The sequence below is a fragment of the Melanostigma gelatinosum genome (genome assembly GCF_949748355.1).
Source record: "Melanostigma gelatinosum genome assembly, chromosome: 15".
Classification (NCBI taxonomy): domain Eukaryota; kingdom Metazoa; phylum Chordata; class Actinopteri; order Perciformes; family Zoarcidae; genus Melanostigma; species Melanostigma gelatinosum.
This window is the reverse complement of record NC_136648.1, coordinates 5194272-5219415: the sequence shown is the minus strand read 5'-3', so window position 1 is coordinate 5219415 and position 25144 is coordinate 5194272. Positions and strand designations below refer to the sequence as shown.

The following is a 25144-nucleotide window of genomic DNA, read 5'->3' as shown; positions in this document are numbered from 1 at the left end:
TCATGACTCGCGCTCCAACAGCTGCACTCTTCTCCCACTCTTAGTGCCAACCAGCGAGGGTTTCTCGGTCTCGCCGGCCGTGCCCAGGACCACGGTCCTCATCACCACGGCCGTGTCCACCGTGAAGGGGCAGGGCGACGCCACTGCAGCGGGCGCAGATCCGAGAGACGGGAGGGACCCGTATGAGGAAAACCGTGGCTCGGGTACAGCGGAGCCCACCGTCCCTGAGCTGCCACCGACGCCCAGACGCATCTGCGAGGCGACCAGGAGGAGAACCATCGACTGGCCCCAGACCCACACTGGGAGCACTGTGGAGAGGCCCTGCCCCAAAGGGACCAGAGGTAGGCCCTCCCATACATACATACATACCGATGACATCTAATGACTTAATGTAGACGATAATCTATTAATATTCTTAGATTTCTTTTCAACCTTTATCCACCCATCATTCTGCCTGCAGGATGCTAGCGCTGTATAGAACTGCTAACACTACTACCAATTACTTATGACAGTGCTGGGTCATGAAAATACATCCAGTTACACGCACATGTGTTTCCAAGTCAACGGTCATTAGTATTAGATCGTATAAGTATGCTATTTTTTCATTTTGTGTAAGTCCAGCTATTTGTAATATCTTTATTATTCGCTACTCCTGCAGCTCTGTAGAGGGTAAACATTAAGATTTAAGTATTTCATAAAGAGTCACAGAATCACACTTTCAGCATACAAATGATGAGGAACAAAACTTCAAAGATCCCTGACAAAAATCTGTTAAAATGGCCCCGTCACTTTATTTGTGCTCATTTAGTTTGTTTATGTGCCGTTTCCATCTTTGCCTCCATGTACTGAGTCTGTGACATGTCAGCTGGGGGGGCATGTGGAATTTCAAACCATAATATAGCTGATTAGAGGCTGTCAGTTCCCCGAAAATTGGTAACATTGCTCCTGTTTGTGTGTCATTTTGAAACATTTCTTTTTGAGAGTGCAGGGAGAGAGAAAAATGCTGTGAGGATGACAGACAATATCTGAGAAGTTTATAAAATAGCAAGCGCTGTCAACGTCCAATCTCTACTTATTGTCTTAATTCAATTCAGACCGTTTATTCACAGTTATTTCTGAAAAAAATCCCTTTTGGAAGTGTAGGTTGTCACCAGTTAGGGACACATGATGCTGTTACACCAGTTCAGTTGACAATGATACTCGCACTGGAAATCTCTCACCAAGTTACCTTAACAGGTCAGCATCACACAGACTGACAGACCTGTCACAATACAAAGCACGGCTACCGGAGGATGAAAGCGGAAAAGAGACAATGTTTTGACTGTGGGGGTGAAAAGGGAAGGAGTCTTGGATTACATACAGGATGTTGTCGCTGTTCTCAGTGAAGTCATTAGGAGTCATTTTCATCCAGACATGCATAGCATACACAGTGTTTACTCTTCTGAAATGCTTACAGGCAACAACAAACCAGAGTCCATTGTTATTCTCTGTCATTTTGTCCAAGCTTATGTAGGAACCTGATGTTTCAGTGTGCCTTCTACATTTATGTTTGTTCTTTTTGTGTAGACTGTACAAAGCTTGCAGCCTTTCAAATAGCTTGGAAGTGGTTTGTTCCTGCCGAGCAGTTTGAGTTTCCTGCACCGGAGAGTGTGTGTGAATGAGGGATCAGCGGGAGCAACTGTATCTGAGCAAGGCTTTGGCTTCCCACCAACTGTTGTGTTTATTGTGTGGTACTGCAGGCATCGCCTCCTTCCTCTGCACCGTGGCGGGGACCTGGTGCTCCAAAGGCCCAGACCTCAGCAACTGCACCTCCCACTGGGTGACTCAAGTGGCACAAAAGGTAAACCGGGAATGTGTCAATTACAACATTTTTGCAGCAAACAAACACACCTCAAATCAAGCATCAAGTGAACCTTTTGCTTGCTTGGTTTATTTTACTGGCAGAGATGTGGTCAAGGGTAAATATCATGAAAATGTGTATTCTTTTCCAAGTGTTGCTAAAAATACAGTGTGGGAGCAGAAAGAAATGAGCTATCAGGATTAAATGCCAAGTCCTGCAGTCGGTTACTGAGAATCAAAGAGCCAGAGCTTCTTTCTTCACTGCCTCTTCTGCTTTGATGTTCTGCCATCATGCAGGTAGAAATCGAATGGAGACGCACAGGATACCAGTTTCCGTAGCCTGAACGCACCGTAATGCAGCACAGACACGCAACATATTGCATTCTAAGGAAGAGATTTCTCTTGACCTGAAAAAACAACTCGCACGTGCAGCAGGTTCAGAGAGGGTTTCTGGGCGCTGGCCGCGGGCATCTTGGGAAATGTAGACGCGACCGACTGAATAACTGTGCCCCATTTCCAAACTTCACTACCAATGACGCGCAGGAAAGTTCACGAAAGAAACGGGCAGTATCCACAGTAAATCAGCCTGATGTTTGAGTGTGTGGTTGACACTATTGTTATACATAAGCGCCTCACACATGCAAAATATTCAAATAAATTGTGAGCGGTGATGATAAAGCTTCAGAATGATCTTGAAAAAAAAAGTATATTTTTTGGGAAAAAGATTAATGCTGCGTCCACGGCATGTTAACCCAACGAGAAGAATAAGAAAACATCACGTTATTCCAATGCAGGAATGCTCAGTTATTATTCCAAGATGGTTCCCCCCATATCTAACCTAATAATAACCTAAGTCTCAGTTAGATACATTTATTGTTTTACATATCTTCTCATTAACTTGTGAACCCAGATCCAGAAAGTGTACAGTTGGCTGAGTTGATTGCATCGATATTGAATTTGAATTGGATGTAATTGCCAACGACGGCGGTTTCTGCAGCCGCTTCGCCAACAGATTTGTTGACACTCCCGTAGCGATTTCTGACAAATCGTTGAAAACACAGCTGTCAGAAATGTCTGATATATCTGACTCAGAATTACACCTTTGAATCTGAACGCGATGCATGTTGTTCCCACTCAGTCACTCGTAATTATGGCCTGTGTGATATGACATCAATGCTGCATTGGCTTTCTCTTTGTGAAGTTTAATTGGCAGTGCAATTCCAAAGTCACATTTGGATTGATGCGTGTGCATGTGTTGCCTCATTTCCTCTTAGTACAAAATGGAAAAGATTTTTATGTGCAAAATTGTCATCCCGTGAAGATAAGCATATGGTGTATACTGTATAACATGAGTATGTAGTAATAAATCGGGTCACAGCTCAGTTAGGACAGGTTGGAGGAGGCTGGGTGTAAAAAGTAAAAGTCTTTATCACAAAATAACTGTTGGAATTCACTGATCACAGATGAGAAGACGAATACTGACAGCTCGTTATTTTTCACGGTACCGCCGTGTTTTTACTTTCTTCAGCTTGTTAGTTTCTGCTGTGCTGTTATGTTCCCTGCTAAACATGCAATCCCTTTTGTTTGTATTCTTTCTGCAGACGGTAACGTTCTTTCTTTCTGAACGAGCAATGTTTTGCGAGGGATGAGGACTCTTGAGGTGTATGTGGGATACATTATTTCAGCTTCAGCTTGCAGAACGCTTCACTGACATCCCCCCCCCTGTTTTCCTCGTTGCTATTTTAGATCCGAAGTGGCGAAAACGCTGCTAATTTAGCCAACGAGCTGGCGCGCCACACGCAGGGCCCGGTGTTCGCCGGTGACGTGAGCTCCTCGGTGCGCCTGATGGAGCAGCTCGTGGATATCCTGGATGCTCAGCTGCAGGAGCTCAGGCCCAGCGAGAAGGACTCAGCTGGACGCAGCTTCAACAAGGTGCTGTCAAACTCACTTTCTCCCCTTTTTGCCCAAACTCTGTTTTAGCATGACATTCATTAGCGGGGGCGCCCACCAATCCACACGAACCTACGCACTCAGCCACATTAGTGAGCACGCACGTTCTCAGGTGAGGGGGTTATAGGGAGGCAGGTCCAGCCCCGAGGGGAAGCTCATTCCTCCACAGCCCCCTTGGTAATTACCGACTTTGGAAAAAAAACCCGGCTCACCTGGCAGTTCTTAAAGGAGCTAATGGCCATGAGCCCCCCACCAGCACAAAGGAAAAACTTCATTGCTGACAAGTGTGGAACTGCTTCTGCAGGCACTCCTCAAAAAAAAAAAAAAAGAGTCGGCCCAAGAGACGTACCTACATCTCTCAGCTAGAGGCAGTCCCATGCAGAGATGAGTGACGGTTTGAAAAATGACATTGTTATTCAGATTTCCTCGACAGCAGTTGCTGTGTGAACGAAGGTAAAAGGTTATTTGCACCAAAGTCTCGCCCCTTGTTTGTGCCTTTATGTCCACGGCAGCCACTTCGCTATGAAGCAATTGAAGATAGGAACTTGTGATTGGCTGACGACAAGCAACATCGACGGACGCTAAAGGACCAAACCTGTGGTTTTATTGTCTTTACTAGAAATCACACCCACGTGATTTTTATTCAAGGAGCTAAAACGCTGGTATGGTTCTTTCACTAAAGTCTCATCCAGCCCTCTCCCACTTAATCAACAAGTGGTACACGGCGGTGTCCGTGGCAGAAACCTTGTCGTGGTTTTGCAAAAACATTTTCCTGCATGTGTTTATGATGTGGAGGTTTTCCATCTGGATGTTTCCTTTTCAGTGTGAAAGCTACGCTATGTGATTTCCTCCGGTTTGCTCCATTAGGTCGGAGACGGCGACGTAGTTAATGCCAAGACACCAACAAAGGCTTTTTTTTTTTCTTCTTTTGTTTAACTAGATTTTTCTCGTCATGCCATGAAATACAAATGACCTCATCCCGCATTGTTTATCTCCTCCATGTATTTTAAAGCATCACTAATGGGCAGCATCGGAATCTAGTCTCAGCATCTTTTCCCTCAACACTACTGTGCATTTCTCATCTGCTCCCCTCACTACTATGTGATCCGTACTCACATTTAGAATTCCCCCAAATAGCATTTAGAGGCTGTCGGAGCATTTCGAGGTTGTAGTTTATAGGCCGGCGCCTTTTCTTCTTTTCATTAATCCTGTAATGGTAAGTGGCATGATTTAATGCGTCCTGTGTTCTTACCACCTCTTTCTACAATCTGTCTCTTGTGCTTGATCCTCTTATTGTGTGGAAAAGCTTCAAAAAAGAGAGAAGACATGCAGGGCGTACATGAAGGTATAACTCCTACTGAAGGCTTTCTGTGTTGCTTTTGTACCCCGTTTTCTAACGCCTGACCAGCAGCATGCAGCACTGTCTGTCTCTATGTCCTTGGTTGTCCTGTTCCAGTTTGTACCTGCTGAAGATGTGGCTGCTCCCTCATCTGCCTCGGCTGTCTGTTCTCCCGTCATTCTGTCCATCTGAGGATGCCACTGTCAATATCACTCCGTCTTTGTCCTCTGTGCGCTATCACTTGTACATCTTTCTTTCGGTTTTTTCTCTCCTCCTCTTCTTCCTCCCCCACTCTTTTTCTCGCTCCTGTCGGCTCTTCATACATTGTGTGAATAATTGCCTTCCCACGGTCGTAATTGCACCTCCCTGTCAGCCAGAAGTGTGATCAAAGTGGCAGTGTGCTCAATTTTCACTTGCTTACATTGTACAATTTCTCGTCTCCCTTGTCCCCTTAGCAAAAAATGAAAGCCTCCTCTGCCATTGCAGTTGTGTTTTATCTGTGAGATTAATTTCTGAGCCCATTAATATGTTTGTGTTCCATTCAGGTTTTTCAGTCTTCCCCCCCACCCAGACATTTTGCTTTTCCTTTGCTGTGTTGAGTATATTTCCTCGGGTCGGTTCTGCTGAAACACAAGGGCATGGTGTAAACACTGGGGAGGACATGCGTTGCATGGCATAAACAGATTCTGTATTTTCCAGTGGCTCATGGGGCCTCTCGACAAGTTTGAGTTGTTTTTCTTTGAGGTCTCATTTCACCGAGAGAAAAAGGGCGACACGTTTCCCACAGCTGACTTAGAGATGACTGTTTTAGCCGTGCCAGCAGCAAGGCTTTATGGATACATTGGAAATAATTACGCTTTCATGTGGTGACCTCTGGGTTGACTAAACCAGCCGAGGATGTTTTTATGTCTTTTGTTTCTTTATAACCATCAGTACAACACACAGAATTACATGGCAGTCAATGCTACGGTTCTTGAGGTATTTCAGTCTGCATCAGACATTCATGGTGCCCAGAGGATGAATCTTAAAGACTTTGGTGATCCCCTGACTTTTCCTTTAACTCCTCTATGAGGACATTTGGTTTTAAAACAGTGCTCCACCATGTTTCCATTGCACTCAGACCGACAATGGACAGTTTTAAAGAGGTATCAAAATTGATGCAGCTGAAACAGAAACATCCTTTCTTTCTTTTTTTACCTCGTATTCTTCTTCCTTGTCAAAACCCAGCAACTACATTACCCACAATGCAACTGCAACAGTTCAGGCGGATATTTGGGGGTCTTGTCTAGATGATTACCCTAGATTTGAGAAAATGTGCGAAAACTCTTGCTCGGCTCTCCGACTTACCCTAACCTCAACCATTCCAGGTCAATGCCTAACCTCAACCATCTCGTGATAGTTTTGCAATTCGAGGGAGACCATGTAGACGAGATTTGGGTGTGTTATAACAGTAGGGGTTGATGTCACCTCATGCTGCTAGCCTGAAGCAGAGATGAGCAACGGGCCACAGAGGTAACTTCACTTCCTAACTCCACACCCCCAGATTCTTTATCGTTTTTATGAACTTATAAACTGAGGCTGAGTCAACTGACAACACTTGAGTTCATTTATCAAACCTTGCTCCGCTCCCTCTGTAGAGACAAAAGGCTTTATTCAACTCATTCAGAACTTCCCGAGACCCTTTCTCCTCCTCTTTGTGGGCGGGACTTAATCGCAATTTGTCTCCAATTACCTTGTGTTTTGTTTTAAAAGATGTCGAACAATCAATCATTTTGTCACACCAATGCAATAGTGTTTAATAGTGTATGACATCGTTTTTTAATTCTTGTAGATAAAAAAAAAAAAGTTCTGTCTGCGGAGGCGCCGTCCGTGGTGTGGAAAGCTTCGCTCTGTAATTTAAGTGTGCTCGTGCTGAAGTAACTGTCCCCCATCCTATGGTGCATGAACAACTTCACCTGAGGACCCCAGTTGGGGGTTAGAAAATATGGTCACCCGAACCGTTAATCACCTGCTGTTGCTCTTGAAGTCATCAGTTTCGTCTCTCAGGCTACATAGCGAGCTGGGGAGGCTCCTCTAGTAGCACCCCAGTGATTTGTAAAGTGACCTCCAACCAGGCGAGAATCAACCAGGATTCAGTCCGAACACGGAATCTTTCTGTGCGACACAAATTAGAGACGGAGACTTTTTATTCTCCTTTTGGATTTCATGGGTCCTTTGAGGATGGCTCACCACGGGGGTAGGGAGGAGGGGGGGGGGGCATTTAGTGTCTGTCTGGTTGTAATGTCTCCGACTCTGTAATGGCCACTGCTCTCTCTCGTGCTCACACACACGCACACACACACACGCACACACACACACACACACACACACACACACACACACACACAGAGCGACTTAACTCCTATCATAGTCACAGCTCACCAGCTTCCAGTTGCCTGCAAGATCAGGGCAACGGAGATTGATTTCTGTGCTCAGGCTGAGATATATAGAGACACTGAGAGCGCTGCGTCTGGATGCAGTCATCACCGCTGCGGTTAATATGAGCTCAGTGGTTAAATGTTGCGGTTAATCATATGTTGGTGCAGACTTTGGTTGATCCCCCTTTCTTGTTTTTCCAGGCAAACGGATAATCCTGTCTGTGGTCAATTAGTGTTTTGGATAATCACAGCTGTGACTAATTGGTACAGTGAGCAAGGGCTTGTTGTCGTTAATTACCGTTCTCGTAGTGGGCCTTGTTGAGGTTAATGGCACCTATGGTTAAATTGTCACTCTGATTTACCTCACCAAGGGTTGAGCTGGATTCTGAATCTCCGTAGTGTCAACGTTGTGGTTCGTTGTGTCGGTGCAGGAGCCGTGAACTCTTCCGAGGTCAGAGGAAACTTGTTTTATCAACATATGATACTTGTGTGAGTTTTGTGGAATGTTTTGCCTACTTACTGCTCATCAGAAAGCAGGAAATGAAAGGATTTCCATTGAAAACAAGCAGAAATGTTCCCCCGTCTTGACTCAAACTGCCACTGTGGACATGGGTTTCCGGGATAATGCCCGCTTTCCTCCAGGAGAATAGTGTTCGATGCCGTAATGGGCAGATCCCGTCGGGGAAATAATAGTTTTGTTCATGGCGGTAATTGTTCTTTTGGAAAATAGCATCTTAAAACCAGGAATTGAGAAAGCATCTGTGTAGACAGCAGTGAAGGGAAGTGTTTTTCATTTCCTCTTCCCCTAAAGCACTTTTACATTATTCAAAAAAGAAATTGGTCCAATAGCGGCTTCTTAGATTTTTGGTAAACAGAATATTGAATAATACCTGCTGCATTTTTTTATGATCATCATTGTTTTAGCCGCCCGTGACTTTCTTGAACCCTCGTGTCTTCAGTCGGAGTGATTTTGATATTTCAGTGTCAGTCGTGTGACTGTTGGCCATGCATGCAACCTTTTGTTTTTATGATTTTGTTTCTTTATCATTTGCTGCCCGGTCCCCGCTCTTTGTTATTACATTGAAGTTATGACGGGAGGGAAACGGCAAGCTGACATTTCACTTTATCTCCATGGATACAGGCAATTGTGGACACTGTTGACAACCTCCTGAGGCCGGAAGCTCTGAAATCCTGGAAAGACATGAATTCCACGGAACAAACGCACGCCGCCACAATGCTCCTGGACACCCTGGAGGAGGGGGCGTTCGTCCTCGCCGAAAACCTGATTGAGCCGGCGATCGTAAAAGTGCCCGCAGAGAACATCTGTAAGTTCCTCTCCAAAAACCTATAAAACAGACAGAAGTACATGCACACATCTGTCACTCACACCGTACGATGCTGGAGGTTATTCTTATTCTGTTGGCCGTGCACCACCTGTTGTCGTCAGGGTGATTTATTTATTTTTTTTAATGAGAATATGTCTTTAAAAATTGCCACATCTTGCTGATGTCTTAATAAATGATTTGTCTCAACGAAAAAAAAGCAAATGTGTCCTCCAGACAGTTTATAGCAACATGATCTCATTCATTTAAGTCCGATTTCTACTCTTCCAGCTCTTTGTTGCTATGGTAATGGTCTCCCACTCACCCTTTTTGTCTTAGACCTCATTGGTTTTTAATCGTCTTCTTGCATATGAAGTCACCTCATTGAGTGTGTGCTACGAGATGAACTGCACAGACCTCTGGGGGAAAACAAAGAAACTGGTTGAATGGCATTGTTCCATTCGCACAGCACTCCATCGGCTCTCTCTGAGCCTTTCCCATTAAGAGGTAGTTAGCTAAGCTGATAAGGACTAGTTGCTGTGTATATCTACCAAAGGCACTGATTAATACATTGTGTAATATGCTGTATATTTGGCCACTTAATCACGCCATTCAGGCAGTTTGTATGAGCTCGTCAAGCTCCCGCTTATCTGCCAGCAGAGATAATATTCCAGTGGAGAAACATTAAAACAAAAACAGCCATATGAAGAAACACGCAACCTCCGAGAAACAGCTTCCCTGACCTCCCTTGAAGAGTTGGGAAAAAATGTGAAAATGATTGTTGCTCCTCATTAGCAGTTTGTCGCCGGCAAAACGGCGCCTCCAGGTGCGCGACGAGGGAAAAGGGATGGAGAGCAAAGAGAGCGAGTAACTTGTGCAACCAGAGAACAATTCCTCATCTCCGACTGTCAGACGCCATCTATCTGAGGAAGTGAGGCCGTTCCTGATGGGAGGGAGTGTGCTGATACGTGTGTCCTCCTGACCCTTCAGCAATTCCACACATCAAAGGGAGCACCACCCGGCAGCTGGCATACCGGAGAGCGAGAGGGACTGCTGGAATTTGGAGGATTTTCAGAGATTTGCTCGTTGAGCCCGGAGTTATCTGAACCCACAGGGGATAGAAAAAAGTAAAAAGTAAAAGCTCAATGATATTTTTCATCCTATGAATATTTGACATTCATGCTGCAGTAGGCTGCGTGCTCGCGTTTGCTCATCCTCTATCACCGCCCTTGTTGTTGTTGTTTTCTTTCGCTCCTGCCTCGGAGGCTTTCACAATGCCAACCAACAGCTTAGTGACATGTTGTTTTCATTTATTTTTAAGTAAATGACACTCTACAGGGTTTTTTGCCAAGAAGATTAGATTCTGTTACTGGTACAATGAACCTCGAGTCTTTACACATACCCTGCCAGGCCTTAGCGGCAGAGCTCTATTAAACACCATGTACCGCTTTTGAGATGTTGCCACGGTTTAATACACCTCTCTCTCTCTCTCTCTCTCTCTCTCTCATTCCCCTCACCTCCTACCATCTCTCAGTGTTGGATGTGTACGTGTTGAGCACCGATGGTCAGGTGCAAGACTTCAGGTTTCCTCAGACAAGCAAGGGTGGAGCGTCTCTTCAGCTTTCCTCCAACACGGTCAAGGTCAACAGTAAAAATGGTGAGAAGGATGCAGTTGCTGCAGAAACATTTAATCATGGTTCATTTTCTGCTTTTTTAAACACTGATAGACTGCTTTCCCATTGCCAGTAGACCAGCGTGCCTTCCTGTGTTGTTTTCTGGTGTGTCACGTTCAACGTTGTTGAGTTATTGAAAATGTTACGGTGGTTACGTCTTAATCTGTCTTTCTTTCAAACTCTCAAACCAGAGTTGGTGATTGTTGGAACAGTGGAGAGACTGTAATATAATAATTGTCCAAATCCCTGTTGATGTTCTTCAACGTGTGTCACATACCATTGCACAGAAATAGGGGGGGGGGGGGTAGCGTGTCCACACGGCTGTGATGTTTCCGTCACTGCCGATCGGAGCTGGAGCCGATAAAGACCCATGACAGAATTCTGCAGGAATGAGTCCTGAAACGCGGCAATGAGTCAGCATGTTGGCGCTTCGAGCACCCCTCGTCTCTAAGTCGATGGGTTTTTCGGTTGCCTGATGCCTGAAAAAAAGGTCTGTGGTTAACGGAAGGTTAAGAGATTTTTACATTTTGTGCTACAATATAAAATCTGTCAGTAAATACCTCTCTCTGGAATTTTGAAGCTTTTACTTGGTTGCTAACAGGTGGCTAAATGAGACGACAAAACGTCATCACGCCAGCTAGTCCACCTTTACAGCCTAGTTGTGAATACTCGCGCTCATGACACCGCGTGTAGTTTGTTTTACGGCCATTTCAATGACTTCTGGTGTCCACACTGGTTGCTTTCCCAAATTGTCAAAAAATACCAGATCTCAAAAGAGAGCGATGTGATCCTGAGTTAATTGAGAACAACAGCTTTTGTGGTTTCGATTTAAAATCACAATTGTCACTCAAGAATATGGTACATGTCATTAGAATGTGTTTAAAAATCAAGTTTCAACACTGAAATTAAACAACAAATTGAAAGCCGAGCTTGCAGAGATGTCTTTCATACTTTATGTGTAGCAGTACCTCAATTAGTCACGGAGAGAAAAGTGTCTGCAAGGCTCCCATATCCAGCTCTCATGGTGCAAATTCAAAATGGGCTGAATGCTGCCCCCACTGCCCCCCCTGTGTCCCTGATGGACACAGGGGGCAGCAATGAGCCCCTTAAAGGAATAGTTTGACATTACAAAGTTGAAAAGGGGTATTCAACCTTTGCATGTCAAGAAAGGGAATCAGCGTGGTTCCTAAAATGTGGAACTATTCCTTTAAGGTTTGGTGCATTCATACAATGAATGAATACATCTCTTTTCACAAAAGAGATCATTTGTAACTGACTTGTTTATGCTCCCTCTGCATGTCTCATGATTGTATTATTGCCGGTTGCAGGTGTTGCCAAGCTGGTTTTTGTGCTCTACAAACACCTGGGTCAGTTCCTCAGCACCGAGAACGCCACTCTGAGGGGAATGGGGGACCCGAGCAAACGCAACCTCTCCCTCACCGTCAACTCCCACATCCTGTCGGCTTCTATCACCAAGGAGTCCAGCCGTGTGTTCGTGGCCGACCCCGTCATCTTCACACTGGAGCACCTGGATGTAAGCTTCCTCCTGAGACTCACCGGGACCACACCGCAGAGCCGGGCTGCCGACATACTGAAACAGCTGCACAAGCTTTTGTAGTGCGGGGCGAATGTAGAGGAAGGGCTGGAGTAAAGTGAAGGCATCTATATCATGAGCGGTGGGACTAGAGTTAGAGAAGCGAGGCGGGCTGGGAATCTGCTATAGTAACCTTTTTATTTCTTTATTCCTTCATCCCTTTTCTTTCAACAATCAAATGTAATTAAACAACTTAAATTGTGCACACACATAAGGCAAGGCAAGTTTATTTGTATAGCACATTTCAACAACAAGGTAATTCAAAGTGCTTCACATAAAACCATTAAAAGCATCAAACAAAAGAAAAGGAGATTTAAAAACAATTAAGAACATTAATTGCATGAAAAAACATTTTAAGAAATAAAATGCAGTCGTAAAATGCAGAAAATTGATTCATATATTAATTGAATGTGGTTCAATTAAAGGCAGCAGCAAACAGAAAAGTCTTCAATCTTGATTTAAAGGAGCTGAGGGTCTCAGCAGACCTGCAGCTTTCATAAGCCATCTACACACCAGGTGCACTGCCATCCTGGACATATGAAATATACAAGGTGTGCTTGTGTACAGTCATGCATATTGCAGCATATATTCATGTATGTTTCATCATTCTCTCTCTCTCTCTCTCTGTGTGTGTTTGCCTTTTTTAGAAGGAGCACTACCACAATCCAAACTGTTCCTTCTGGAATTACTCGGAGCGGAGCATGATGGGATACTGGTCCACTCAAGGCTGCAAACTGCTGGGAACCAACAAGAGCCACACCACCTGCTCCTGCAGTCACTTGACCAACTTCGCCATCCTCATGGCTCACCGGGGAAACGTGGTAAGTGGCTCGATCCTGGTGCTTTCTCTGTCTCGGTTAGTTGTTCTTCCGTCTCGCTGACAGATTTGTGCACACGCGGCAAGAACAAGAATGGCATTTCAGTGGAGATAATTAGATTATTGCTGGAGGAGAAGGTAAAGGTGGGGGGGGGGGGGGGAGGGGATGAGGAAGCGGGCTGTCACTTTAAAAGAGCGAGATTGTGGATCAGGATGTGCGGTACCATTATCAGAGGTAATTATATTTTACCTATGGTCCGTGTCTAATATTCCTCCATGCGTATGTCCCTGAGAATCATGGGAAACAGTATATCCTCAGCTTTAACTTGTGTTCCCACCCCTCTTGAAGTGGTGTAGGATCCATTTGGTCGCAAAATGCAATTACAATCCAATTACATGATAAATGGCATGTGTAGCGAGGACCTATAGCCAGCAATAAATGTGGAGGATACGTTTGTGGTTCTTTTAATAATACGTCCCATTTCATGAACGCTGTCCCTGTCATCTGTCTTAACCTCAACCTTAACCACAGCGCGAAACCAGAGCCCCGAGGCTCGGCTCAGCCTCACACCAATTCCCTGCACATCACCTCAACTGCAACTCCTGCCCTCAATAAAATTACAAATATCACAGGAGGAATTGCCTCACTTTCGGGCCAAAGTGATATTTTGCATGGTCAAGTCTGCTATTTTCACATTTGCCTGGTTCCCATCTTGAAACGAGCTCAGTTTTAGATTTTCTGAAACACGGCGTGATTTGACCTCAAAGAGGAGAACCCACATGTGGACGACACATCACGTGGTCGCGGTTCTTTGTGGCAGTTTTATTCAAACTGACGTCGCTTTCTGCAACATGGGCGCCATAATGTGATCAAAAGCATGTTCAGTTTGAGTGCCACGTGTCATCAGGTTGAAGGACGGGTTCTCTGAAGCTGATCAACAGTCTGAGTCACGAAAGTCAAGTGGACAGCTTCCAACGTCAGTGACTTTTTTTGCAAAACATGTCTTATTTTTATTACCATACCTCCACTGCAGCACAACAGGTAAACACAGAGGGATCTTTTGGAAGATAGCTACGTCATCTGCCTGATCATACAGTATGAACTCTGTCTCTTCCATTGAAAAAGGACGTTTTTAACAGTCACACGATCACAGCATGCAGAACCCTGTTTCAATGTCCATACAGGCACATGACCATTGTTTTAAGACAGTGTGTGTGTGTGTGTGTGTGTGTGTGTGTGTGTGTGTGTGTGTGTGTGTGTGTGTGTGTGTGTGTGTGTGTGTGTGTGTGTGTGTGTGTGTGTGTGTGTGTGTGTGTGTGTGTGTGTGTGTTCCTCCGCAGGGGGATGGGAGCGTCCACGAGCTTCTTCTCACCGTCATCACGCGGATGGGCATCGCCGTGTCTCTCGTCTGCCTCGCCATCAGCCTCTTCACCTTCTGCTTCTTCAGAGGTCTGCAAAGCGACCGCAACACCATCCACAAAAACCTCTGCCTCAACCTCTTCATCGGCGAGCTCGTCTACCTCGTGGGCATCAACATGACAGAACCAAAGGTACCGTGGAAATGATGATTCAGAGGGTGTTAAGCGTCCACACTGCTGATGAATAAGCTCATCTGCTGTGGTTAACTTTTAAACGCGTGAATTTCTCTTTCCATCGGCTGTAAAGTGGCTGTAATGTTAGCAACAAAAATAAAATACCACATATATGTTCTGTATCTGCTTGTTCCAACACTTGAAGATGATGCTGACTGTGAGAGAAATATTGAAACTCAGGAGGAAGGTTTTTTTCAGGCTTCCCCATTTTATCAGATATAAATATTCTATTCATGCATTATTTCATACGCAGTTCTCCTACACCAGTTCTATCTTTGGAAACTTTGGGAACTTCAGTAAAACTGAAAGTAAAACTATGTCTTTGAACAAAGCTTGGTTGCACAATGTGCATTTTAACAATGGACCCACCAGCTGTTGTTTGGGAAATTGTACATTTTGTACTCTTCTTACCCAGAATGAGGACGACTTATGGACGTCTTTGTATGTATAATGTATGCTGTTATTGGCTGTTAGCTTCGCCCATTTATTGAACCGTTATGAATCAGTGCCATTTAGGATACATTCTCAAATATACTGTTATTTAGATTTTTAAACATTGCCATTTTATCACCTCATAAAGGTGTTTGCCTTCTTTTGCCTTCTTTACACGTTCAGCAGATACGGAGCAACATTAGCATTCATTTGGAGCAGTATTTCTGTCCCCCTGATAAATGTAGGGCTAATGTTCGCTCTCATTTCAGCTCTGATTGTGTCTCTAAGCACTCCTGAGGGAGATATTTGGCTCTTTGGCAGCTAAATGCTCTGCTGCGTTCCCCGTCTAGTAACTATGTTTGCCTGCGTTCCAGGAAAAAAAACAGCTTTTACATTACCTTTGTGTGTAACGTCTGCGTGTGTCTTCCTGTCAGCTGGTGTGCTCAATCATCGCCGGAGTTCTCCACTTCTGCTTCCTGGCTGCGTTCGCCTGGATGTGTCTGGAGGGCGTGCAGCTGTACCTCATGCTGGTTGAGGTATTCGAGAGCGAGTTCTCACGCAGAAAGTACTACTACGTCTCTGGGTACCTCATCCCGGCTGTGGTGGTGGGCATCTCGGCCGCCATCGACTACAGAAGCTACGGCACACAGCGGGCGTAAGTGGGACATCTTTGTGGAGATTCTTCTTCTGCGGGATAAAAAAATATATAAATGAGGAGCATTAGTCGTCCCTTCTCCCAATCAGCATGCATGTATGTGCTACTGATAGCAAAATCACACAGAGTAGTCCACCTCTGCCCCCTTGGTAATTTACACCCTGACACAGCTGTGACAGGGTGTAAATTTCAGGAGGCTGTGAGCAAAGCCGCAGCTTTAATGAATGCGCTGGCGAGCTGCTCTGGCCTGCTGGCTTCTTATTCTTTGCATGTGGATAATTGCCGCCCTTGTCAGTTAAAAGTGTATGCACTTCTTCGCTGGTCTTCATCCAAGCAGCAAGCTTCATGATTTGTAAGACTGCAATCCTCTAATTTATGGAATTTAAGCAAATGCTTTTTTTCCCCCACCCTCACACTTTATCGCTGTCGTGCTCACCACTTCTGTTTCCTGGTGATAAACACCGATCGAGGTTTTAATTCATTCTCGGACTGTCTGCAATACAATATTTGCAGTTCAGAGTCTCGGGTGTACACAGTCAGACGTCCCACATTTATAGGCCGTGAAGTCACGAGTGCAATAGCCGCTGCCTTTCAGACTGCAGCTTCTCGTGGCACGGGGCCAGCGCTCCCTCGAGGTCGGGTTTTCTTTCTCTGTGGTCGGTGGAGTCTCTATTCTGTCGTCGTATCATCCAGCCAGCTCCGCCGGGCCCTGATCGATGAGACACAACTCTGTTTTGGCAATGAGATGATTTAATGAAGTGAATATCACCTTTTGCCCACTGTAGATGCTGGCTGAGGGTAGATAACCATTTCATCTGGAGCTTCATGGGACCTGTGATCGTCATAATTGGGGTAAGCTGTAATATTGTGAGTGTGATAACTTTTTTTTTCTTCTTCTTTTCTTTGAAAGAAAATCTTTGAAAACAGTTTATAGATGTTCTCTCTCTCTCTGTACTGGCACCCTCTTAGCGCTGCGTTCTCAGATCAATTTGCATGAAAGTAAAGTGGTCCCATTACAGCTGACACGAGAACATCAGTGTCCATTCAGCTATGAAATCCTCTGAAATCAGAATCGGTGCGCAGCAACAACTCAAAGCTGTTTGGTCTTTGCTGTACATCTAGAGAATACTCTCTCCCGCAATCAAGAGGCGAAGTCGTCTCAGGCATGAAGGTCATTTGCTCGGTGGGAAAACAAGGGTGGTGATGGTGGTGTGGGGGGGGCGTTGAACATGGAAGTAATGAGTGGGTGGGCCAGACAACCATTATCACAGCTCATAGCCCTGCTGAGGATCATGACACGTCCCCAGCCAATCCCAGCGCACGGACATCTCCATCTTCACGCTTTAATATTTGATGTGGTGCACTGGGTGTTCTCCATGCACACAGACAACACACGCACATCCGTGCAGGCGGGAATGCATGCAAGCCCTGAACAAACACGCGCTGCGTATCCATACAGGCGCCTATGGTAACACACATGTAAATCTGTCCATAGGCTGTAAATACACAGCAAAAAAAACAACAACTGGGAGAAGCGCTGCGTCGGCAGCGCTGGGTTTTTTTTGGCAGAGAAGCGAGAGAACCTGAATATTGTAGAGGACGGCCCCTTGGAGACTAGGCATGAGGGGGGGGGGGGGGGGTCCAGATGTAGTTTGCCTCCGCTTTCTGCAGAGTGCCTCCCTGTCCGTCTGTCCGGCCGTCTCATCGGATCTGCGTCGTCGCTTGCGGCCGTGTTAAATGCATCTTCAGCCACTCGACTCATGCGGACGTAACTCGGCCCCGGTGGCTGGGAGACAAAACTCTGCGTTACTCTGAGCTGTGATCTAAAAGCTTCTTTGTCTTCTTGGCCACTCCTTTTTCTTTTCTCCATCTTTTCCCCGGATGTTGTTGGTTTCCATCTGCTTTCCACTCACGCTCTTTGTTTGAAGACCCTTTTCTTTCCTGTTGCCCCGTTTCAGAATGCGTCCATATGTTGCAACAATGCGGCTCTCTTCTCTGCTTATTTATGTATGAAAAATTGAAAGCATTTGTTAAACTGAGACCACGTTGGGATCACTCCGCTTTGTTTCTCTTGCCAACTCGTAATTTTGTTGACGTTTGTTTCCCTTCATGTGCGGTCGATTGGTCATGCTTTCAAAACGCACACGGATAGACGTTTCTAATAACGTAAAAACACAGACGTAAAGTTGCTTCTCATTTATATTTACAATATTTACAGAAGTACATTTCAAAGGTTTGACATGGAATCGGGCCAAACTGAAGCACACCTCCTCCCTTCCTTGCGGTGGCGACGGGCCCTCCGGTGCTGAAGGAGTCACCCTGAAAGCTTGGAAACCTCTCTGGATGTTTTGCTCGAATCACTTCAGCGTTTCTTTTCCTGGCTTCAGTTAAATATTCTTTCGAAAATATGGCACTTCTTTCTTTTCTCTGCTTTTCTTCGCGGTACATCGGGTCTGTTTGGACTCCATCAGATATACATTCTTGTATTTGATGAGGGTTTTCTCTTCGGTATGTTGACTATAATGTCAAACCAGACGAGGAACGTTCTACGCAGCTTACGTTAAAGGCCAGAGCTGTGTGAAGTCGAGCAAAGAAGTTAACCTCTCACTGCTGTTTTTCTCTTTGGGAGTCGATGCACTTTATGATCGGCACTGAGGCGCTCAATTTTGATATTCCTCCCAGTAAAAGGTATGCTGGTGTTGATGCTAACTATCGAGCCAAAACCACTATATGGCGATTAACCGATACTTTAAGTCAGTGGGACACATAGCTACGGGGGGTAGGAACCAGCGGTGGAATACAAACACATGAGCTGTACTTTAGTGCAGATCTGAGGTTGGGTTGTTTTCGTACCACTTTATACTTCTACTCCACGACATGTCAGAGGGAAATATTGTCCATGTAGTACTCCACTACGGTTATTTAAAAGCAAACTAAGAACTGATTAAGAGCTCACAGATGATCTTTTGTTACTGATTGAAGAAACATGATACACCAGTGGAGCCGAAACGATTAGTTGATCAATCAATGCTCGACAGAAAATCAATTGACAACTGTTGTGATAATAGTCGTTTTTCATGGTTTACTGATTCAGTTAATGTAATTATTTGCTGCTTCTCCTTTCAATTATGTTAATAATCAATTAGGGAAATTATATTTAATCTTTTGAAATGTATGTATTTTTGTTTGATCGACAAAAGAGACATTGTGCTTCTGAATTTGTAGAAAACAAACGATCAGAGAGAAATGAATCCATGATGAAAGTAATCATGAGTTGGAGCCTTATAATTAAAATGAACCAATGTAAACAGTAAAATACTCATGAATAATCTAATTGTATAATATGTACTATTATGACACTTTTCTACATTGAGTATTTCTATTTTAATTCTTTCAATGCTTTTCTGATGACGTACTTTTACCACTCGAGCATTTAAATGCAGAACTTTTACTGGAGTATTTATTCAGGGTGATACCAGTACTTTGGCTGAGGTGAAGGATCCGAGTACTTCTTCCATCCGCTGTCAGCAACAGGAATCGGATGCCTTTCTAAGTGCAGTGTGTTAACCCTGATACGCGTCTGTTTTGGCAGGTCAATGTCATCTTCCTGGTGATGACGATGTTCAAGATGGTGAAACACTCCACCTCCATGAAACCCGACTCGTCCAGGCTGGGGGGTATCAGGTGAGGGTGTAACCGTGGTAAATTAGGTGGCCGCTCTGTGGTTTGCTTGCTCGGAGACCGTGTGTGTGTGTGTGTGTGTGTGTGTGTGTGTGTGTGTGTGTGTGTGTGTGGGTGTGGGTGTGGGTTGGAGGTAATATACACCATTAATGCTCTTGCTTCCCCTCTGGCATTTCAAAAGCCACATTTGACCAACACATTTATTTGATTTCCTCTTCTCTTAAACCCGACTGAACCAATATTTTTTCCCCTTCCAGATTTTAATTTCGTGCCATATGGACGGTGCCTTTTTAGTAGTTCATTTTATGATTTCACTATTTGCACGACGCAGGGTTATATTGCCTTTTTTATTTCTTCATAACTGCATTTCTGACCTCTCGGTATCTATTTGCTCCTCTGTGCTGGCATAGTTTACAGGCTTCCTCTGGAAGACGTATTCCACCGCATGCCTTAAAGATTTAAAATGTGGGGGGGAAAGTCCCCTCCCCCATCTTTCCGCTTCAAGTGGCCTGCAGTTGCTCGATAAAAAGACAGGTCCCCGTCCATTTCTGTGCCTGGGTTCCTGCTCAACAATGCGTTTGAGGGCAGGCCAACATATGTTCTGTGGGCGCCTGATTTTAAGACAGCCGCTCTGATTTTGGTCCAGAACAAACCAAAAAAAAAGGCATTGAATCGTCTTTTTCAGGTTTGTCTGAAAGGTTCTTCTTCTTCTTCTTCCGCAGGTCGTGGGTGTTGGGAGCGTTTGCCCTGCTTTGTCTGTTGGGGCTCACGTGGACCTTTGGCTTGTTCTTCCTCAACGAATCTTCCATTGTGATGGCTTACCTCTTCACCATCTTCAACACTCTGCAAGGGATGTTCATCTTCATCTTCCACTGCCTCCTCCAGAAAAAGGTACGACTTCTTCCTCCGGCGCTCTTCTGAAATTCTGAGTTGTTTAATTAGAATTAATCAACAACAAGTTATTTTTGAAGCATGAACGCAAACAGAAAAAAGGTTCTTCCAGCTTCTAAAATGTGAGGATTTTCTGCAAGTTCAATATTCTTTGGTTTTTGGGTGAAAAATCACTTTAGAAATTCTCAAATTTTATTGACTCATCAAATGAGTTAATCAAAAATAATTGACAAATTAAATCACAGTATAATGGAGTCAATTAATCAAATATTCAATTGTGGGAATGTTACTCAGCAATTATTTTCAGAATCAATTAATCATGAAAGCTGCTTTTGTTTTGTTTTCAGACATTTTGTTCTGACAAAACACGACATTTGAAGAAATCGCATCACCTTTAGTTCAGGAAACTTTCAAGCAATTGCTTTCAGAAAATAATCGGTAGTTAACTGTTAATGGAAATCATCATTCGTCGTACTGTCGTAAAGTTCAAACAGAGCACTTCCTATTTATTTCCAAATCTATCTGATCACTGCATTGCAGCTCTGCATACATTCATACTCGGCAACACTTGCATCACAGTGCATATCAACATGTTATCAGAGTCTGTTATTGTCCCCGTCCTTACAGATTCGGCATTTAAACAGCTGTCAGCCGGATGGCATTTGACAAAGATTAGGGATTTGCGTCTCCCGCGGGGGTTGTGTCTCTCTCCGAGTGCTCGATCCGTCCTGATCTTTTGTTCCTCTGCAGGTCCGCAAAGAGTACAGCAAATGTTTCCGTCAGTCCCAGTGCTGCGGCGCTCTGCCGTCTGAGGGACCCCACAGTGCAGCCAAGACAGCCACGTCTCGGTCCACGGCCCGCTACTCATCTGCTACGCAGGTACGTGTGCACCACCGGGAATCCCACGTGTGGTGGGGCTCAGGAACGTGTGAAAAGGTTGAATCCAAATTGATTCCAGTTGATATATGTTGGTGGAATCAGTTTATTTTTTATGGACTTTTTTATTTTGTTTTTATTCATTTAAACAGTAAGTCTGGTGATGTTATTTAGTTTTTAATTGTAAATAAATCCTATTTAAAAAAAACCAAAAATGAACTGATCCTACAAACAAGTATTTGTCTTTGTAGCCAAAACCTGATGAACTGCAGCTTCTTCCTCTGTGTGAAACGGCTCCATTTCTGCCTTCATTATGACCAACATTGGCACTGGTGGTGTAAACACTCACAAGAGCACCGATCAATTTGCAGCTGAAAAAAGTCCCCAATAAATGCACCACTTACTACTGTTTATGCAATTTGTTAAAAACGACAGTGCCCAGGTGTTAAGGGAAATGACTGAGCCTTTTTTAAGAATGAACGTACGTATTGGTAACCCGTCTAAAGATGTATGTCCTCGGGAACAAATGGCCTTTTGGCTGCGAGCCACACAGAGGCTGGGGAAGTTGGAACGTATTGAGGATTCTGCTCTTTGAATTTGTAGACAATAAGAAACGTGAAGCATATCTTCCTCGAGTAAAGACTCTAAAGCAGAGATTCTTGTTGCTTTCATACAAATATTCAGCAGAAATATCACTACAGTACTTCATGTCACAGTTCAGGCTTCACTTTGTAATGTTAGGCTTTGTTAGACCGTCAAGATTATAGATCCAGAAATGGGAGTAAAGTGCTTTAACTTGTTGTCAGACAGACCGCATTAATGTACCGTATGTCATTTTCTCTTTTCAAATGGTCTTTGTATACCTGTTACCATGACCTTATTTAGAAAGAAAGAAGCCTGTTGAATTGGACACACTTGTCTCTGATCTCTTCTATTGAGACCTTATGAGGCCTGTCATTGGCAGCCCACTGCTCCCTATCAATGTATGTCAATGTATGTGTATATGACAATAAAAACGGTTTCTTCTTCTTTCTTTCTGAAGAGCACTTTTGGGAATTTGGGAATTTGTTCGGCTTCTGCTCTAACTAGCTTAAAAAAAAGAGCTTTTGTGGCCCGAGATCCTACAAATTACAAGCTGTAATGTGTAATCCATTACAAGCGTATCCATTTTTGGTGTCTGTTGGATCAATAGCGCGAGCTAAGGCTTTGTTTTCGCCGTAGCATGGCCATGTCATCAGCAGGGGGTAGCTTAAGTCTTGTATACAAGTGTAGAGTCACGGAAACCCACGTAGCTCCTCGATCCGCAGAGCCAGAAGCCTTGAATAACAGCGGCACCATGTTGAGTTCTGATCAATGGCTGCTTTTCTCTCCACCCAGAGCCGCATAAGGCGGATGTGGAACGACACTGTGAGGAAGCAGTCGGAGTCCTCCTTCATCTCGGGAGACATAAACAGCACCTCCACACTCAACCAGGGTAAGCAACCGTTTCTTGTTCCGCCATTTTCCTTGTGATGTAGCTCTGAATTCATAATAGACACTTCAATGGATGCAGCTTGCACGGCTCTGTGGTGGCTCGGAAAAGAGCAGGATGAGACGCGATTTAATGTTGCATTTCTCTTTATGCTAAGCAATAAAGAAGATATTTATAAAACTGTTAAATGCTGGCTGTGGATCAAAGTTCACAGCATTTCTCCTGCACTTTCCTGCTCAGGTGGAGCACTTTAAAAGGCGAGGAACAGCAGACAGATAGAGGTGTGATATTTAGTGTGGCACAAAATGTCACTGATGAGGTCTTTGAGTTGAGATGGCAGCGACTGTGCCTGTGCAGCAGCCTCCCTGACTCATCTGTGTGATTGTCAGGATGAAGGTGGAGGAGATGAGCAAAGTCAGGCTGAGGTCAGATCAGCTTTTTGGGAGCGATCCCGGCATCTCAGGCTGCAGACTGCGCCAGAGCAGATTTGGCTGTAGTTATGAATTAGATTGCTTCTTGTTTGTTGTTGTTTTTTCAAACACGCATGCCAGCGCAAAGGTTCTCAGCGATCCATCCAAATGACTGAGGATTGTTATTACATTCTTGAGGATTTACACAAGCATGCGCAGGATGATAGGGATACTGTATTATTCATGGCAGGCCACTTAGACATGTTATGTCTCCTGTCCCGACTGGATGACTTTGTTGAGATGGATTTGTTTCACGTAAACACTGGAGTTGATTGTGTTGCTGTGCTTTGGTCAACACTTGTCCCGATAATTTTGTTTGTCAGCCACATCAGCTGACTGTTTGGGTAAAGTCTAGCTTTGAACGTTTCTATGGCTGCTCTGTGTCCAAAATAGAAGGCAGACGGATCGGAGGTCATAAATCTTTTACGGTGTCAGATTTTGGACAGTCAGTGAATGTCAGTGTTTGTTTATTTGGACACCACCACAGACCATGAAGTACAATACCTCGAGCTCTGTTTTCCTCAACAGTGTTTTCCCCTCTCTCTCTCTCTCTCTCTCGCTCTCTCTCTCTCTCGCTCTCTCTCTCTCTTTTCCTGTTATCTCAGGGATGACTGGCAACTACCTCCTAACTAACCCTCTCCTCCGAACCCACGACACTAACCCTTATAACAACCTGCTGGCAGAAACGGTGGTGTGCAACACCCCCTCTCCACCAGCCTTTCACTCCCCAGGTGCACATCCACCCTCCACTTTTATTCTTACATTGATGTGTGTGTGTGTGTGTGTGTGTGTGTGTTGTGTTGTGTTTTAAGGCAAAAGTTTGACAGCTCGGAAAATACACGTATTCGTTTTCTGGGCTTGAGTAAGATGAGACGATCGATGCCACTCTCATGTCCGTCTGTTAAATGGAAGGCTACAGCCAGCAGCCAGTTAGCTTAGCTGAGCATTAAGACTGGAAACAAGAAACAACAGCTAGCCTTGCTGTGTCCAAATGTCATGAAATCTGCCAACCTGCATCTAAAATTACAAGCCAACGGAGACTCAAAGAAACGCAGGTCTGGCACATGTAGCCATGTGAAATAGCGAATTATCGTTTTGTACAATTCGTTATTTTGTAGGGGTTTAACAAACAAGATTTAATGAGTATCGTAGTGGCCAGGCTAGCTGTTTCTACCTGTTTCCAGTCTTTGTGCTAAGCTAACCGGCGTCTGGCTGTCACTTCACAGTGAAGAAACAGAAATGGGAGCAGTATTAATCATCTCGTTTAACTCTCTCCTTTAAGTGTTCGGTTTATTTAAAAGATGAAACATCTTGAGGTCGTGACTCTGACACAACAAAAGCGTTGAGAATAATGACTCTCGGTTTAGTTTGTTCTCCTTCATTAGTTTCCGGGAGTTCTTATCTCAGCCAGTTTGTCCTTTGTAAGCACAGGAGATAAACTCACGTCGCCGCTGTCTCATCTCGTCTACCGAGCAGTCATATGGGGATTCCTGTTGAATATGAGATTCACTCGTTGAGTCTGGATCATTTATGTCCACTTTATTCACGGGTGAAATCTCGACAACGTCTTTCCACTGTTCTTTAGTTTACTTCTAATTAGATCGATTTCAATCATCTCGGTGTTTATGGTGACCTAGTTCCTCGCTGGCAGAGCAAAAGAAACCCAATCAAAGAAGAAGAAGAAGAAAAAAACAGAAGCTCATGACGCAATGCGGGCAGAATCAATGCCCTCAGATATTCTCAGGCATTTGATGATAAAAGAGAATGTAGAAAAACAGGCAGTATGGCAAAAGTGTGCAATGAGAGTACTTCCCCCCCCCCCCCCCCCACCCCCCCGTTAATGAAGTAGGGTGGGGACCAAACAATGTCTGCAAAGAAAATCAAAGGCATTTTTTTTTTTTTTTTTCTGTCTGTGAGCTCAGCAGCAGGCGAGCAGCTCGGATGCAGAAGTCGGTGTGTGTGTTCAGACAGCTTGAGCTTTATTGCCCTCAAATGTTTACCTGCTTAATCATTGTAGTAATTACATGTTCACATTGGAGCAGCACAGATAGAGAATGGAGATATTTAATTAGCACGTCATTTTGAATGTCACCGTAAATATACACCTCTTACTGGTAGAGACAC

At 44.5% G+C, this 25144-nt stretch overlaps 1 protein-coding gene across 3 annotated transcripts in view; it reads left to right on the top strand.

Moving 5' to 3' along the window:
- adgrl2b.1 (adhesion G protein-coupled receptor L2b, tandem duplicate 1) overlaps window positions 1-25144 on the top strand; it is a 79309-nt gene that overhangs the window by 50227 nt on the left and 3938 nt on the right. For 2 of the 3 annotated variants that reach the window (XM_079284354.1, XM_079284355.1), the window contains exons 6-19: window positions 45-341; window positions 1740-1840; window positions 3586-3771; window positions 8687-8870; window positions 10402-10524; window positions 11869-12074; window positions 12782-12955; window positions 14293-14502; window positions 15411-15631; window positions 16417-16483; window positions 19224-19315; window positions 20035-20203; window positions 20954-21082; window positions 22457-22553. In XM_079284354.1, the coding sequence (XP_079140480.1) occupies window positions 45-341; window positions 1740-1840; window positions 3586-3771; window positions 8687-8870; window positions 10402-10524; window positions 11869-12074; window positions 12782-12955; window positions 14293-14502; window positions 15411-15631; window positions 16417-16483; window positions 19224-19315; window positions 20035-20203; window positions 20954-21082; window positions 22457-22553 (2256 nt within the window). Of the gene's footprint in view, window positions 1-44; window positions 342-1739; window positions 1841-3585; window positions 3772-8686; window positions 8871-10401; window positions 10525-11868; window positions 12075-12781; window positions 12956-14292; window positions 14503-15410; window positions 15632-16416; window positions 16484-19223; window positions 19316-20034; window positions 20204-20953; window positions 21083-22456; window positions 22554-23625; window positions 23752-25144 lie in introns of all 3 variants that reach the window. The other variant, XM_079284353.1, reaches the window with a different exon arrangement.